Consider the following 15,160-nt stretch of genomic DNA (forward strand, 5'->3'; position numbering starts at 1 on the left):
TCGCAGAATGAGCACAAAAAACAATTGTGCTCATTCTGCGAATGGACGGACGTAACAAAAGTCAGAGTCGTATATCGAGGTGAGAAATCTCGACTCAAATGAAGTGACTCGCCGTATAAATCAAATTGGGAGTCACTTCATTCGAGTTGAGATTTCTCATCTCAATACACGACTCCGCCCTTTTTACATGTTGGCCTAGTAATACGCTTTTACTCAGAGTTTTCGGATTGCTTCAACAGGATTGACATAGATCAAATTCATATTCGTACGGCCATCTAGACCAACAGTGATTTTGTATGTATTGTCATTTAAATTTGATGTTACAAATTTTTTTTCATTGTTTGTAAGGACAACAAGTTTAAAACAAAACAAAAAAAAAACAAGTTTAAAATAAAACAAAAAAAAAACAAAAATAGCAACAAATTCAAAATTAATCGGGGTTACGGTTGAATTCAAGTTTAAATCACGTTAACGGCAAAATATATTCCGGATTTAGCGGAAAGAGCAATAAAAATAAAAACAGAATCATTGATTTACAGTCGATTTCTTCACCTCGGCTTAACCGGTAAGCCAGGCGTTAAACCTGGTTTAACCCTCTAATACCCAAATTTTTGATTTTGTTCTAAATATCATTTTTCGTCATCTAAAATCGATTTAAACATGTTTTGGAAGATGATTCTTTTTAATTCTCGATTTCGTGAATTTCAGTTTTTGATTTTTCTAATTTTTATTTTTGAACATCCCTACAGTTTTATATTTTTCCTGGAAGCCTATTTGGGGTACGGATTTTTTGAGATGAAAACATTTTGAGATTTTATGATTATTGTTGAAATATTATTATTTTAAATTTTTTTCACAGAAAATTTTATTTTCCGTGTAATTTTAAGGAAAATAATTTTAGAGTGTATTCGATTCCCTTAAACTATTAAACAAGGATAGAATGATTTGGGAAAAATTTAAAATATGTTAATTTTAGCGATTCAATACAAAATATACAATGACTTCCGAAAGGTGACTAAAACATCAATTTTTCAATGATTTTTAAAAAATGTAAATACGCTTTAAAATACACCAAAAACCATTTTGAGATATACAAAATAGTCCTAAATATCAGCCAAAAATATATAAAATTTGATTTTCCGCGAAACAAAAATTACAAAAATGCTCAAACTATACCCCGTCTAAAGGCGGGATTGGGTATTAGAGGGTTAACGCTTAAGCCAGGGTGAAGAAATCGCCCCTTAGTCAACTATGAGGGCTTTGGTCATTTTTTTTGGTCTGCCGGGGGGACGCTTTTGTGTCAGCGAAGATGTGTTTGCCTCCGGGCGGAGCTGATATTTTTTTGTTGTGACCGCTGCAACCACCACGTGGTAGCAGGAATTATGCTTGCTGAACCAGCGGCATGAGCAGTTCCACGTCGTCCAGTGATCGTCAGTTATTCCAATGCAGTAAATCAGCTCCATGTCCTTCAGATAGTGTTCCAAGCTGCGGCGGTCCGGGTTATTAAACACTTCGATCTCACGTACAGTTACCTCTGTATTGTTAGCGGTTGGGAAGTACATATATTTTGCCCGGTCGGACCAATCTTGTACGATCCGCGTTCGCTTCCCTGCACGGATGAAGTTAAAGGCTCGGCGTTCATCTTCAATCGTATACAACCGTTTATCGTAAATGATCCGTTCGTCCGCGCCATACTTCTCCACGACTTTCATGATTTTTGTTTTGAAGGTACCGAACGGCTCCCTCGTACGGTCTAAATGGTGGTCTTTTATCGCCCTGTTCAATGCTTCCAGGGAATTGTTGGTGGCCGGGTATCCTGGTAAGGCACATTCGTACCAATTTTTGTAGTACTCGTTATCAATGTATTTTTCGAAAAATTGAACGAAGCCCGGCAGAGCACCGTATTTCATACAAAACAACCCGCACGCATCATCGAAGTGCCGCGGAGTGGGCGCAACCTGTATGCGGTTCACATCCTTGAGGATGCGTTCCTTGTGGTCGGCACTTTCCTTGGCCTTCGTTAGGTACTTTTTTATGTTCTGTACCACGTGGAAATAACAATTTACTAGTAGTACGTGTTCACCGAAGACCGACCGCGCTGCTTTCTTCAAGGCGATTTCACCATCGCTGATGAACGCCTTCACCGAGCAGCTTATGCCCATCCGATTGCACTGATCCTGCAGGGTTGCCAGCACAAAATAATAGTCGGCTTCTTCTTGCTTTGTGATCGAAGCAAAAGCCACCGGGTGCGCGTGGCGCATTTTGTCCACCAGACATACCACGACCAGTGGGTACCCTTGCAAAGTAGTTTTGAACGTGCAGTCAGCCGACAACACGTCCAGGGTACTGAACCGCGACATCATTTTTTTGCTGGAATATACCAGTCTGAAGCGCCCGGTCGTACCGTCAAAATCCGAGCCAATGACGAACCCCGTTTCATTGCCCGGTGGCGTAGTTGAATGAAGCTTGGCCCAGGCTGCCAGGTCACCTGTGTAGATGTCGAGAACGAAGAATTATTAAACACAAAAAAAAACATTTTCGGTTGTTGAAACACATAATTTCTGAGCCAAGATGTCTGAAGCATCAAACTCATTTTTGTGAACAAACTGATTTATCTTGCCCTAATCTGATAGTTTGATAGTTATGTATTTGATGATTCATCGCTTAAACCCGCTACAGCTGACCAACAACTTGTTGATCAAGATGTAAATAAACTAGTGTTAAAGTATCCCCTGCGCCAAGAACTTAACTAGCTTCAACCTAAAGTTATTTATTTTTTGAACGAACATTAACATTAAACATGCCACAAACAAACCATAACATGTTCTTAGACTGGTAATAAGTTTTTATGACAAAGTTGACTGAGATCATTTGGAGGTGAGATTATTTTGTATCGTTTCTAAGGGGTAACCTTTTTCGCTTTTTTGCTTCTTTACAGCCACATATACAGGATGCCGAGCGGAACTAGTACCAAACATCCCCTCACAACAGTAAATGCGAAGAGGAGATTTAACTCTTCACTGCTCTGAGCGGTGCCGATTCTTAGGGTCGATTCCATTTGGCGAATTAAACTTAATTTTTACTTAAATTTGACAGATCGACACTTAAACTTGACAGTTCTCCTAAGGAAATAATTATCAAACTGTCAAGGTGAAGTGAAAATTAATTTAAATTCTCCAATTGGAACAGACCCTTAAAGACAATATAGGGTGGGGTGGGGCAAGATGGGTCGCCTAAGGATAGATCATCTAAGCTTTGTAAATACAAATCGTATAGGTTAGCTATGCTAAAAGTTGATAAAAAGTTTTTTCAATACAAAATATGATGTAAACAAGTAGTTTTAAAAAGCGACCGATTTTGCAGTTTTAAAAAGTGACCGATTTTTGTGAAAAAAGTAAGGGGCAAGATGGCTCACCTTTTAAGTAACTCACATTTTCTCAACGAAAAATGGCAATATATAAGATTTGTTTCGTATTCATATATGCTCCATTTCCATACTGAGTAAACAAGAGCTACTAGAAAACGCTTTATAAATTTATTTGGAAAATAAAAAACTTTACGATTTGAGTGGTCCTAAGACGACTTGAAAATCGATGCATTCACTAAAAATTATCATAATTTTATGTTATAATTTTAGGCGTTCATTCCGCTTGATGGAATGGAGTTATGAGATAGTCTTGTAACAAAAAAATAAAAAGCTTTTAAATGCTTCAAGAATACGCTCAAAACTGAAGGTGACCCTTCTTGCCCCGCGATCGTTTATATGGAGATTACATGGAATGTATCGCAAAAGAAACATGGCTAAAAACCATTTATTTTTTTATTTCCAATGAGAATGAACAATTTTTCAATCAATACCCTAAAATTCTGTATATTCATGCTGGTCACCTAACAAAATTATTAACATAATCATAACACAGACAAACAGACGTAACTCTTAAAGGAAATTCATCAAAAACTTTTGCCCTGTGTCATTTTCATGAGCACACTGCCACCTGTTGGTAGAACCGCGCGTGATACTGTCGGCCATGATGGATTTCGATTTGACGTTTTGCTAACGCACACACTACTACACAAATTGCCTGTAATTTTCGTTTGCATCATTGAGCAACGTGTACACTGGCAAACGTCAAAGCGATCGAACACTAGCGCCTCTGGTGGAACGATCGCGCAAATCAAATGAAATGCATGTGCCAAGCCGCTTTGAAGAGTGTTGCGTCTGCTTGTCTGTGATCATAACATGAGTAATGCGCGTGAAAATGGCACTGACTCATCTTGCTCCGCGACATAAGCAAAAACTCATGCTTTTCATACCTTTTTCCCTTAATGTGCATAATCCATTCCCCCATATGAAAGGGCAAACATGTAGAAATATCGGTCTATATGCTACACGGAGACAAATGTCACGTATATTCGTTAAACTGATAAAACGTTCCAATCTTAAATTCCGATTTGATTGATTCGTACAATGCCCATTGTGGAGCCCCTCGTTCCGCCGTCGAGAGCATAAACAAAAGTCACAAGTTCCAGCGGCAAATTCGAAGATTTTCTTCTGCACAAAAAAATGCTGAGTTTCCCGGAAAGTTTCCATAGAATCTCATTGTTTTCGGGAGCGATTATGGCCAATATAATGTAAGCATTGGAAATGCCACGAGGGAGGTGGGTTGTCCCAGCAAAAGGAAATAATTTGTAAATTTCATGGGAAGCAAATATTTCCGTAGAGCCGACCTGCCACACAAAACAATTTTTTGTAAATTCATTTCAAACATATCCTGTCCTTCTAACATAGATTTTATTTGATTCATATCTGATGGTTGATTTCTTTCGAACGGGTTTTTTTTTTGTGGCCAGAACCAATCGACAATGTATTTGAGTTTGGTTTTATCATATGTTTTTCTACGTGTAGACATAAGCACAATCACTGACTTACCCAATGATAGCTCTCCACACCCGTACAAAGCCTGCGATGCTTGCTTTACCGCATAGTTGACCCGGTTCTTCGACACTTGCTGATTAGAAGCTCGGATGTGTTTTTTGATGTCCTTCAGCGGGATACCGCTATGTAGCAAGTCGTTTATTTCAGCAACATCCTTTTTGCTGAGTGGTATCTTGGCCAAATCTTCGCTCTTCGCGGTACCGCAAGTGTGGGTGCCTCGGAGGTTGATGCTGCAGTTGACATCCGATCCATTCGGGATGAACACCATTAAGCGTCGCTCACATTGCTTGGAGGCTTTTGCTTTGATCCGTCGGCAGTAATAGTATTGGACCCTGCCCTTGGTAACTCTGTTTTCCACTTTGTAGCGGAACCCGAACTCGCAGTCCTGCACTGCCAGTTTAACACCATCGGGCGGTACGGAGGTGTATAGTGTCCATTTGGCGTCGCTGTCTGGTGAGGGTGATAGGTCCTGTAGAAAGGCAATAGGCAATGCCCATGATAATAGATAAATTAGTACAAGTTTTGAGGCGTTCATGGTAGTGGTTTGAATTTGACTACCACTAAGGCAGCATCCATTTATTATGTAACACTAAAATCGGGATTTTCCAGAACGGTTTCCATCCACAGTTAGAGGAAGGATCAAAGTAGCTCCTGATGAGGTGGAAAATGCTTATTAGTTCCCCAGAAACCATTTTTTTTTTCGAAATTCCGTTTAAAAATGGTTTTTGTATACCGCATTTAGTTCACCACTGGACTGTGCACTCAGTCTTCATAAGTGCGAAAACGTCAATAAAAGTGCGCAATTGCATCAAATCAAGTTGATGTCTTCGGTGCACTATTTCTTCGATATATGCTGAATAAGTGCCCTGAAGACACCGAGTTGTTTTGATACAATCGCGCACTTTTATTTGCGTTTTTGCACTCTTGAAAGCTAGTGCGATAGTCTAGTGGTGAACTAAATGCGCTATAAAACTGATAAAACATTTTCCACCAGGAAGATACCTTAATCATTTCTCTAACTGTGTTTCGAAACCGATTTGGAAAATATTACTTCGTTAAGGACAAACGTCTTGAAATCCCGCTTCAACAGTGCATCAGAACTTCAGATGCACAAATCTCAAGAAACAAGCTTCAAACAACAGTGCATTTCATTATTCTGTTCTTGCTCACTTGTAATAAGCTTAAAATAAGAAGATCAGGTGCGCTGGTTTTGTTTACGAAGAGATTTGTGCGCTCGAAATCGTAAGTAGGTGAAAAAATCGGCCATAGTGGCGGCCATTTTGGGATTCCAACGAGTCTGTCCTTAATATATAAAAACAATCTAAAACAAAACAAGTTTCGCCAAGTAAGTACCTTCACTTAGTGCACGTGCAACGCAAGCAAATGTATGCATGCAATGGGGCACGTTCGGTGAAGTACCAGATTTGTAGTAGGGTGGGGCGGGGCAAGATGGGTCACCTAAGGATCATCATAACTTTGTAAATACAAATCTTGATGGTTTGTATTCGCCCTTTACTCTTCAATACATTTGTTAGCTATGGTAAAAGCCGATAAAAAGTTCATAAAATACAAATCATGCTTTCGAACAATCAGTTTTCAAAAGTGACCGATTTAGCGTCGCGAAAAAAGGGCGGGGCAAGAAGGGTCACCTTTCAAGAAATTCAGATTTTCTCAACGAAAAACGACAATGTATACGATTTTTTCTGTATTCATACATGCTCCATATCTATACTGACTGAATAAACCATAGCTACCAGTTAAAATTTTATTAATTTATGTTGAAAACAAAAAAGTTTACGATTTGAGAGGTCTTATAGCGACTTGAAAATCCGACTTGTTTTCACAAAACAATTATCATAAATTTATGTTATAATTTTAGGTGCTCATTCTTCTTGGTTGAAGCGAGTTATGAAATAGTCTTGTAATAAAATAATAAACCACTTTTCAATGCCACAAAAATGCGCTCGAAATTGAAGGTGACTCATCTTGCCCCGCGGTCGTTTATATGGAGATTATATGGAATGCATCGCATAAGAAAAAATAGCCAAAAACCATTTTTGTCTGTGATACTATCTTAATCAAATCGCTTTTCAGATTATTCCAGTGCTTTAGGCAGACGCCTTGCTACAATAGATGGTAGAACAAATCTTTATCATAATAGGGTCTTGTACCATTTGGGCAGGTGTACCTATTTTGGGCACTTGCCGCTATAACTAAGTCAATTTCAAACCCATTGATTTGAGTTTTTGTATAGAGTAAGATACTGTACGTGCCTAACTCTATACATAAATCCAAATCAATCCGTTTGGAATTGGCTTAGTTATAGCGGCAAGTGCCCAGAATAGGTATACCTGCCCAAATGGTACAATACCCTATGGCACGTTCGGTGTTCCCGTAACATGGAAAGATCACCTTAGAATGATGCGTGGCGGCGTAACATCTACCACCACATAAAATTTAGAACTTTTTACATGTTTTCCCCACTAATGTGGTGTGGAAACATTTCAGAATCGAGGTTTGATGTGCTTTTTTGATATATGTGTTTTATTTTTGTATGTTTATTTATGCTGCTAATTAAAATTTTATTGCAGGAAGATTCACTGCCTATGATCGCATATCAGTCCCATATTTGCTGGGTTTCCTATTCATAGGGGACAGTTATGCGATCATAGGCAGTTCAGGTAACTTTCGTGTGAATAAATGCTAATCGATTATAATACTCTACCTCCATTACCCCAACCGCCACTACCCCGAAAGCCATTACCCGAATGGGCCATTACCCCGAAAGCACATTTAGCACATTAGCCTTTTTAAATTAAGGTAACCTCGAATAAAAGGAAATTAATTTGAGTTTTCGAAACTGCACGAAATTTAGATTTGCGAAATTATTTTTCATTCACTCTTTGGGGGATTGAAACTTACCACAATAGGCGCTACGTTGGCTCCCTGTTCGACGACATGCTTCACCTCGACTTCAGAGTCGTTTTCGGTAGCCCAGGATGTAGATACAGGTGGCTGCAAATAAAGTAAACGTGAGCGTGATAGTTGTGTCGATGCAGTCGTTTAAAACATGCGTTTTCTTTCATTGATGATTTGACTATCACGGTACAAAATTTCGATATGATCGGTTGAGTTTTCATGTTTTAGCAGGTTTTTGAATTCAAAATTTCCTTAACCGCATCAAATATGGTTCCTTCACGGTAGGGCCGACCAACTTGTTATAACTGTAAGCAGAGATGGCATGCTCCTCAGCGCGAAACGTGAGAAGAGAAAACATACACTCTACACACGACTTTCAACGAGAGCGAGGGTGAACAACGCAACTTTTTTCACACACAAACCAGCCGCTCACTCTTTGGCATCCATCAGCGGCACACTCAAAATGAGTGCTCAAAGAAATGATAGAACAAGCATGTTTTTCAGTTTCTGCGTGCACATTTTGTGCGCACAGAAAATGTGCACACAAAAATTCATTGAGTGTGCACTCAGTCGTGCTTCCAGTGCAATACTGTGTGTACCACAGGGAGTATGAAAGTACTATTACGCCGTCTAGTAGCAAATGCATCTGCTAGTCTAAAATATCACATAAATCACAGACAAATAGATGTGACACTAACGAAATTTCAATCTCATATATCTCATGATCCTGATTACTTAGAGAGTTGGTGTCTTCGACAAAGTTGTTTGGCTGGTCAAGGACTAAGCGATAATAAAACTTAAGATTCAAAATTCCACCGCTAGGCGGTGCTAGTGAGTTAACAAATTTTGTTTTTCATATATATCAGGAAAATTTGCAAAAACTTGCAACTAGCGCCGCCTAGCTGCAGAAACTTGAACCAAACGGTAATTATTCGGAAAGCCCATGATCTACCAAACAATATTGCCGAAGACACCATCTTTCTACAAAATCAGGATGCTGAGATATGCGAAATTTAAAATTTGTTTGCTCTCTAGCGCCGCCTAGCGGTGGAATTTTGAATCTCAAGCCTTATTATCGGTTAGTCCTTGACCAGCCAAACAAGTTTGCCGAAGACACCAACTCTCTAAGTAATCAGGATCATGAGATATATGAGATTGAAATTTCGTTAGTGTCACATATCTATTTGTCTATGATTTATGTGATATCTTAGACAAGCAGATGCAACACTGACAAAATTTCCATCCCATATATCTCAGGATCCTGATTACTTAGAGCGTTGGTTTCTTCGGCAAAGTAGTTCAGCTGGTCAAGGGCTTTCAGAATATGGGCCGTATGATTCGTGATTTCACCGCTAGGCGGCGCAAGAGAGCGAACAAATTTTACATTTCACATATCTCAGCATTCTGATTCTTTAGAAAGATGGTGTCTTCGGCAAAATTGTTTGGTAGATCAAGGGCTTTCAGAATAATTACCGTTTGGTTCAAGTTTCTGCAGCTAGGCGGCGCTAGTTGCAATTTTTTTGCAAATTTTCCTGATAAATATGAAAAACAAAATTTGCTAACTCACTAGCACCGCCTACCGGAGGAATTTTGAATTTTAAGTTTTATTATCGGTTAGTCCTTGACCAGCCAAACAACTTTGCCGAAGACACCAACTCTCTAAGTAATCAGGATCATGAGATATATGAGATTGAAATTTCGTTGCAATTTTTTGCAAATTTTCCTAATATATTTGAAAAACAAAATTTGTTAGCTCACTAGCACAGCCTTTTGGTGGAATTTGGAACCAAAATATCCATCAACTGTAAGTTCTTGACCAGCTTAAGACGTCTGCTTGTCTTTGATATCACAGGATTTGATACCCCTTAGCGGGTTGTGGACTCACTGGCATGCTTTCGGTTCACCAAATGCTCAAACAACACTGACCCCTTTGAACACACTGCGTGTGCACTGAGTTCTGCTTTTTCTGCGTGCGCGCAGAAATTGCGCACTGGGATTATGATCTGCGGGCTCTCATTGCTCTCACGCAGCACTCTAATCACCCGCACAAAAACTCTGCGTGAGAGAAATTATGTACATTTTATTGTGCGATTTTTCTCTTTCTCTTCTGTATGAAAAATGAAACTGAGAGGTTCAGTGAAGGGCCCATATAGCCGAGGCGGTAAACGCACGGGTATTCAGCATGACCATGCTGAGGGTGACGGGTTCGATTCCCGGTCGGTCCAGGATCTTTTCGTAAAGGAAATTTCCTTGACTTCCTTGGGCATAGAGCATCTTCGTGCCTGCCACACGATATACACATGCCAAATGGTCATTGGCAGAGGAAGCTCTCAGTTAAAAACTGTGGAAGTGCTCATTGAACACTAAGCTGAGAAGCAGGCTTTGTCCCAATGAGGACGTTACGCCAAGAAGAAGAAGAAGGTTCAGTGAAAGATGAGCGTAAATGGGCACAGTTTCTGCGTGACATGCCATCCCTGACTGTAAGGAAGCATCCATTAAGTACGTCACGCTAAAATAAGGATTTTTCCGCTGTTACATAATTCAATAGGGTAGGTAATCATAATTTGAACAAAATTGCGGCTTTCTGAAGCAGTGCAAATTTTAAGTGATTTTTTCTCCCACATGGAAATAATTTACTACGGCGAAATCGTATGTACATGAAAGCCACGGGTATAAGCTTTCTGTTAAATGGTAAAAAGTTTGTATTTGTACCGAATTTCATTGAAATATTTGATGTTTCATCAACAATGGTTTTAATCTTAATTTGAACCATCGTAATCATAATTTGAACCAATTTTAATCTTAATTTGAACTACTGGCGGCAGCAGCTCGAGCAACTCACAAAACAGTCAATTCCATGCTAAACAATGAAAAATCACATGAATCTGATAATTATCATACCTATTTTTCATTAGGCAGTGGAATCCCGACTCAGAATGTTCGAAATTCTTTAGGAATTTGGAAACTAAATTAGGAATTTTTCATCCCCCAAGAGTAAACAAAGCAACCACTAGCGCAATCTACAGGCCAACACTAGAAGCTCACCCCCATTTACTAGTTCAAATTTAGATTACAAATGGTTCAACTTAAGATAACATTCTCCAAGTAAAAATTACTTAAATTTGATAATTTTATGTCAAATAATGCGGAATATTATTCGGTTGGTCGATTCTACGATAAATAAGCTTTCATTTGACGCGTTCACATATTGCGTGTGATACAATGCATGAGCTGTACGAGTGCACCGAAAATGTGCTTTCTGTTGGGGCAAATGGGTGAAATCACAGTGATTTTTCAATTGCCTGTTTTCCATGACAAATACGCTTTTTTCAATGCTTTTAAAGTCCATGTTATCAGGTTATATTACGGAAAGCTGTTCAACATCTTTTTCGGGACAACATTTGCCTGAAAAGTACTTCGTTTTAATGAATTTTGAAATGGTTCAATTTGACTAGTTCAAAGTTTGATTTCTTACCCTAATGCTGAACTCAGATGTCTGAAGTGAGCAAAGTTCAAACCCGCACAAAATTAGGTCGCCACACGGTAATTGCAAATCGTGACTTTTGCACGTTAATAAAAAAAATTAAAAAAATAAATCAAATAAAAAAAAGTTAGCTAGTCACTAAAACTGACTCGCTACCAGGCCTGTCCCTAAGAAGCAAAAAAAGCGGTTACTCACCTGAACAGCGTCTGTGGGAACAATACATTCATCCTGCTCCTGCCAGCTCGGTGTGCCGACTTCGTCACGCTCTCCAGAATGGTCCGATCGGCCGATCTGTGTCCGAACGATCTTTGTCCGATCCGTTTCCTCCGCGTCCTCCGAATCGTCACCGGTCGGTACAACTTCGGACAGCGCTTCTGCCTGAGCACCAGTGCTGGAAAACTGCTTATGTCGTACTCCGCTGTCGTCCTTATGCGCCTGCACTACAGCCCGGATGCCGATGGTGGGGCCTTTTTTCGATCGCTTCTGTCGCTCATCCTATATAGCAAAGCATATGGCAGGTGAAATAAATGGTGAATTCTACAACTCGAGAGCGTGACACTTGCACTTCCAAGCCCCAAAAAAGCTCTTGCGCATTTATATCGATTTTTTGAGGCATTTAGGAAAAAAAACAAGCGGAACGTGTCCAAAACAGGCACCCGAGACAACTACCCGTCAACCCCTCAATTGTAGGTATTTATTTTACGAAACGGCAACATGTTAATTTTTAACTTTAAATCGTGGCAAGGGAATTGAGTTAGAATAAGAGCGAAAGTAGCATGATCGATTTTTCTTCTGTTTCTTTTTGATGTTTCATTCCTAAGGTAGTCATAAGCGGGATGGGAGGTTTGAAATGGCCGATTTAAGTGTTCCGTAATTTATGTATTTATTTTAATTTTAGGAAGGTTCAAATTCGAACACCGTAAAATGGAACTAATGGAAGTGGCCACGATCGTGATATGTGACCAGATAGTCATATGGGTATTTTGCTCCGCTTTCCCTTTGAACTAAGACAAAATATGCTTTCTTACCTGCACCGCGCGTGCGGAAACAAGACACTCATCTTTGTCCTGTCGGCTCTGTCTGCTAGCTTCGCCACGCTCCATTGAATGGCCCGCTTCGTGTCTCCCGGCGGCCGGTACGGCTTCGGGTCGCGCTTTCGTCCCTGCAGCGGTACTGGACGACGCCTTCTTCGGTCGGCCCTGTCCTACGCTGTGCTCCTTATTCGTCGGCACTGCCGTCCGGGAACCGGTACTGGGATACCGCTTTTGTCGGCTCTGCTCTTTATCCGCCCGGATAGCGATGCTGGACTTCTGTCGGCCATCTGTCTCGCTGCGCTGCCTGACATCCGAACCACCGGCGTATCTGGTGGATCTAGCGGCCCGCGTCAATCGACCCAGTACGCCATTTTCTTCAGCGCTTGTTTCGCCTACTGCAGTAATGTTTTTCGATCGAAGGTTCTGCGAAGTGCAAGCGGAATCAGGAAAGTCAAAGTCAACGACCATTATGGGCCAAAATGGCCGTCTAGCGCATGGGGGCAACACAAACTTTTAGCTCATTTATGGCGGGATTTGCGGCCAGCGAAAATAAATTTCAACGAATAACTTACCCTATTACTGGACGATGCCATTATCCGCCAATTTCTCTTTGGTTACGTACTACAATACGTACTACAATGCGAAAAATCGCGCAATCAAATATGTATAACACCCGAGATAACTATCGTGCACAGCTAGTTTGCTAGAAAAACTGGTTTCCTCTAACGAGCCTGGAAGAATGGAAGAATACTCGAGACCTTTTACTTTCTTCTGCTGCCGCGATCGCTTTCGGAGGGAAACAGCTGCTGCCAACCGCGCGAAAAAAAAAACCGATTGAGCAAATGGTCAACACCACACGGAACACAAATTTTACTTAGTTTTTGGGTGCATCCCAAAATTGTACACGGAAAATCCAAACAACCCTCTTGTTGGGTCTATTTTACTCAAAATTACGTATATATAAAAAAAACGACGTATTTTATTGGTTGTTTTTCCGGAACAAAATGGAGGACCAGCGGAACATCGAGGGTGATTCGGCGGCGGCCGAAAAAAGTTACCACAACTCGTTAGGCTGGTTTCCCTCTTTGGTTCACCGATGTTGTCAAAAACAGAGATGCAACCACCCAACGGGGTTCCTTGACCCCAATAAGGGAAGATTCAAAAATTACGTCCATCGTTTTTCAGGATTTCTAGACCCCCCTCCCCCCTCTGTCACGCAATTTCCCTATACCCAATACACGTACTGTCACACTTTTTTAGACCCCCCCCTCCCCCAAATTTTGGACGTAATTTTTGAACGTTCCCTAAGCCAATTTTGGGTAAATGTAGACAGAGATGGCATGTCACGCAGAAACTGTGCCATGTACGCTCGTCTTTCACTGAACTCTTCTTCTGAAAGAGAAAAAACGCACAATGGAATGTACATAATTTCTCTCACGCAGAGTTTTTGTGCGGGTGATTATTTAGAGTGCTGTGTGAGAGCAATGAGAGCCCGCAAGTCATAATCTCAGTGCGCAATTTCTGCGCGCACGCAAAAAAAAAGGAACTCAGTGCACACGCAGTGTGTTTCCCGCTAAGGGGTATCAAATCCTGTGATATCAGAGACAAGCAGACGTCTTAAGCTGGTCAAGAACTTACAGTTGATGGATATTTTGGTTCCAAATTCCACCAACAAGCGGTGCTAGTGAGCTAACAAATTTTGTTTTTCATATATATCAGGAAAATTTGCAAAAAATTGCAACTAGCGCCGCCTAGCTGCAGAAACTCGAACCAGACGATAATTATTCTGAAAGCCCTTGATCTACCAAACAATTTTGCCGAAGACACCATCTTTCTAAAGAATCGAATCAGAATGCTGAGATATGTGAAATGTAAAATTTGTACGCTATCTAGCGCCGCCTAGTGGTGGAATCACGAATCATACGGCCCATATTCGGAAAGCCTTTGACCAGCTGAACAACTTTGCCGAAGAAATCAATTCTCTAAGTAATCAGGATCCTGAGATATATGGGATGGAAATTTTGTCAGTGGTGCATCTGCTTGTCTTAGATATCACATAAATCACAGACAAATAGATGTGACGCTAACGAAATTTCAATCTCATATATCTCATGATCCTGATTACTTAGAAAGTTGGTGTCTTCGGCAAAGTTGTTTGGCTGGTCAAGGATTAACCGATAATAAAACTTAAGATTCAAAGTTCCACCGCTAGGCGGCGCTAGAGAGCAAACAAATTTTAAATTTCCCATATCTCAGCATCCTCATTTTGTAGAAAGATGGTGTCTTCGGCAATATTGTTTGGTAGATCAAGGGCTTTCAGAATAATTACCGATTGGTTCAAGTTTCTGCAGCTAGGCGGCGCTAGTTGCATTTTTTTGTAAATTTTCCTGATATATATGATAAACAAAATTTGTTACCTCACTAGCACCGCTTAGCGGTGGAATTTTGAATCTTAAGTCTTATTATCGGTAAGTCCTTGACCAGCCAAACAACTTTGCCGAAGACACCAACTCTCTAAGTAATCAGGATCATGAGATATATGAGATTGAAATTTCGTTAGTATCACATCTACTTGTCTGTGCACTTGTCGTGCACTGGAAGCACGACTGAGTGCGCTCTCAACACGAATTTTTGTGTGCACATTTCCTGCGCGCACAAAGTGTGCACGCAAAAACTGAAAAAACATGTTTGTTCTAACATTTGTTTGAGCACTCATTTTGATTGATTGATTTGTCTTTATTAGAGAGACTTTCAGCCCTTGGCTGGTTCGTCTCTTCACTCATTTTG

The 15,160-nt window shown here is 40.4% G+C and overlaps 1 protein-coding gene across 2 annotated transcripts; it reads right to left on the reverse strand.

Moving 5' to 3' along the window:
• Positions 1 to 1,234: 1,234 nt before the first annotated feature.
• Positions 1,235 to 13,283, reverse strand: LOC109410470 (uncharacterized). Of its 2 annotated transcripts, XM_019684028.3 has the most exons (6): positions 12,946 to 13,282; positions 12,368 to 12,796; positions 11,535 to 11,834; positions 7,859 to 7,951; positions 4,931 to 5,405; positions 1,235 to 2,488 (listed from the first exon to the last, which is right to left on the reverse strand). In XM_019684028.3, the coding sequence occupies exons 1-6, from the start codon at positions 12,964 to 12,966 to the stop codon at positions 1,242 to 1,244; spliced, it is 2,565 nt and encodes an 854-aa protein (XP_019539573.2). In that variant the 5' UTR covers positions 12,967 to 13,282; the 3' UTR covers positions 1,235 to 1,241. The 2 variants fall into 2 exon arrangements, with proteins under 2 accessions (XP_019539573.2, XP_029724060.1); XM_029868200.2 differs by having other exon boundaries at positions 12,368 to 13,283.
• Positions 13,284 to 15,160: the final 1,877 nt, after the last annotated feature.

Source organism: Aedes albopictus, chromosome 3 (assembly GCF_035046485.1).
Source record: "Aedes albopictus strain Foshan chromosome 3, AalbF5, whole genome shotgun sequence".
NCBI lineage: Eukaryota > Metazoa > Arthropoda > Insecta > Diptera > Culicidae > Aedes > Aedes albopictus.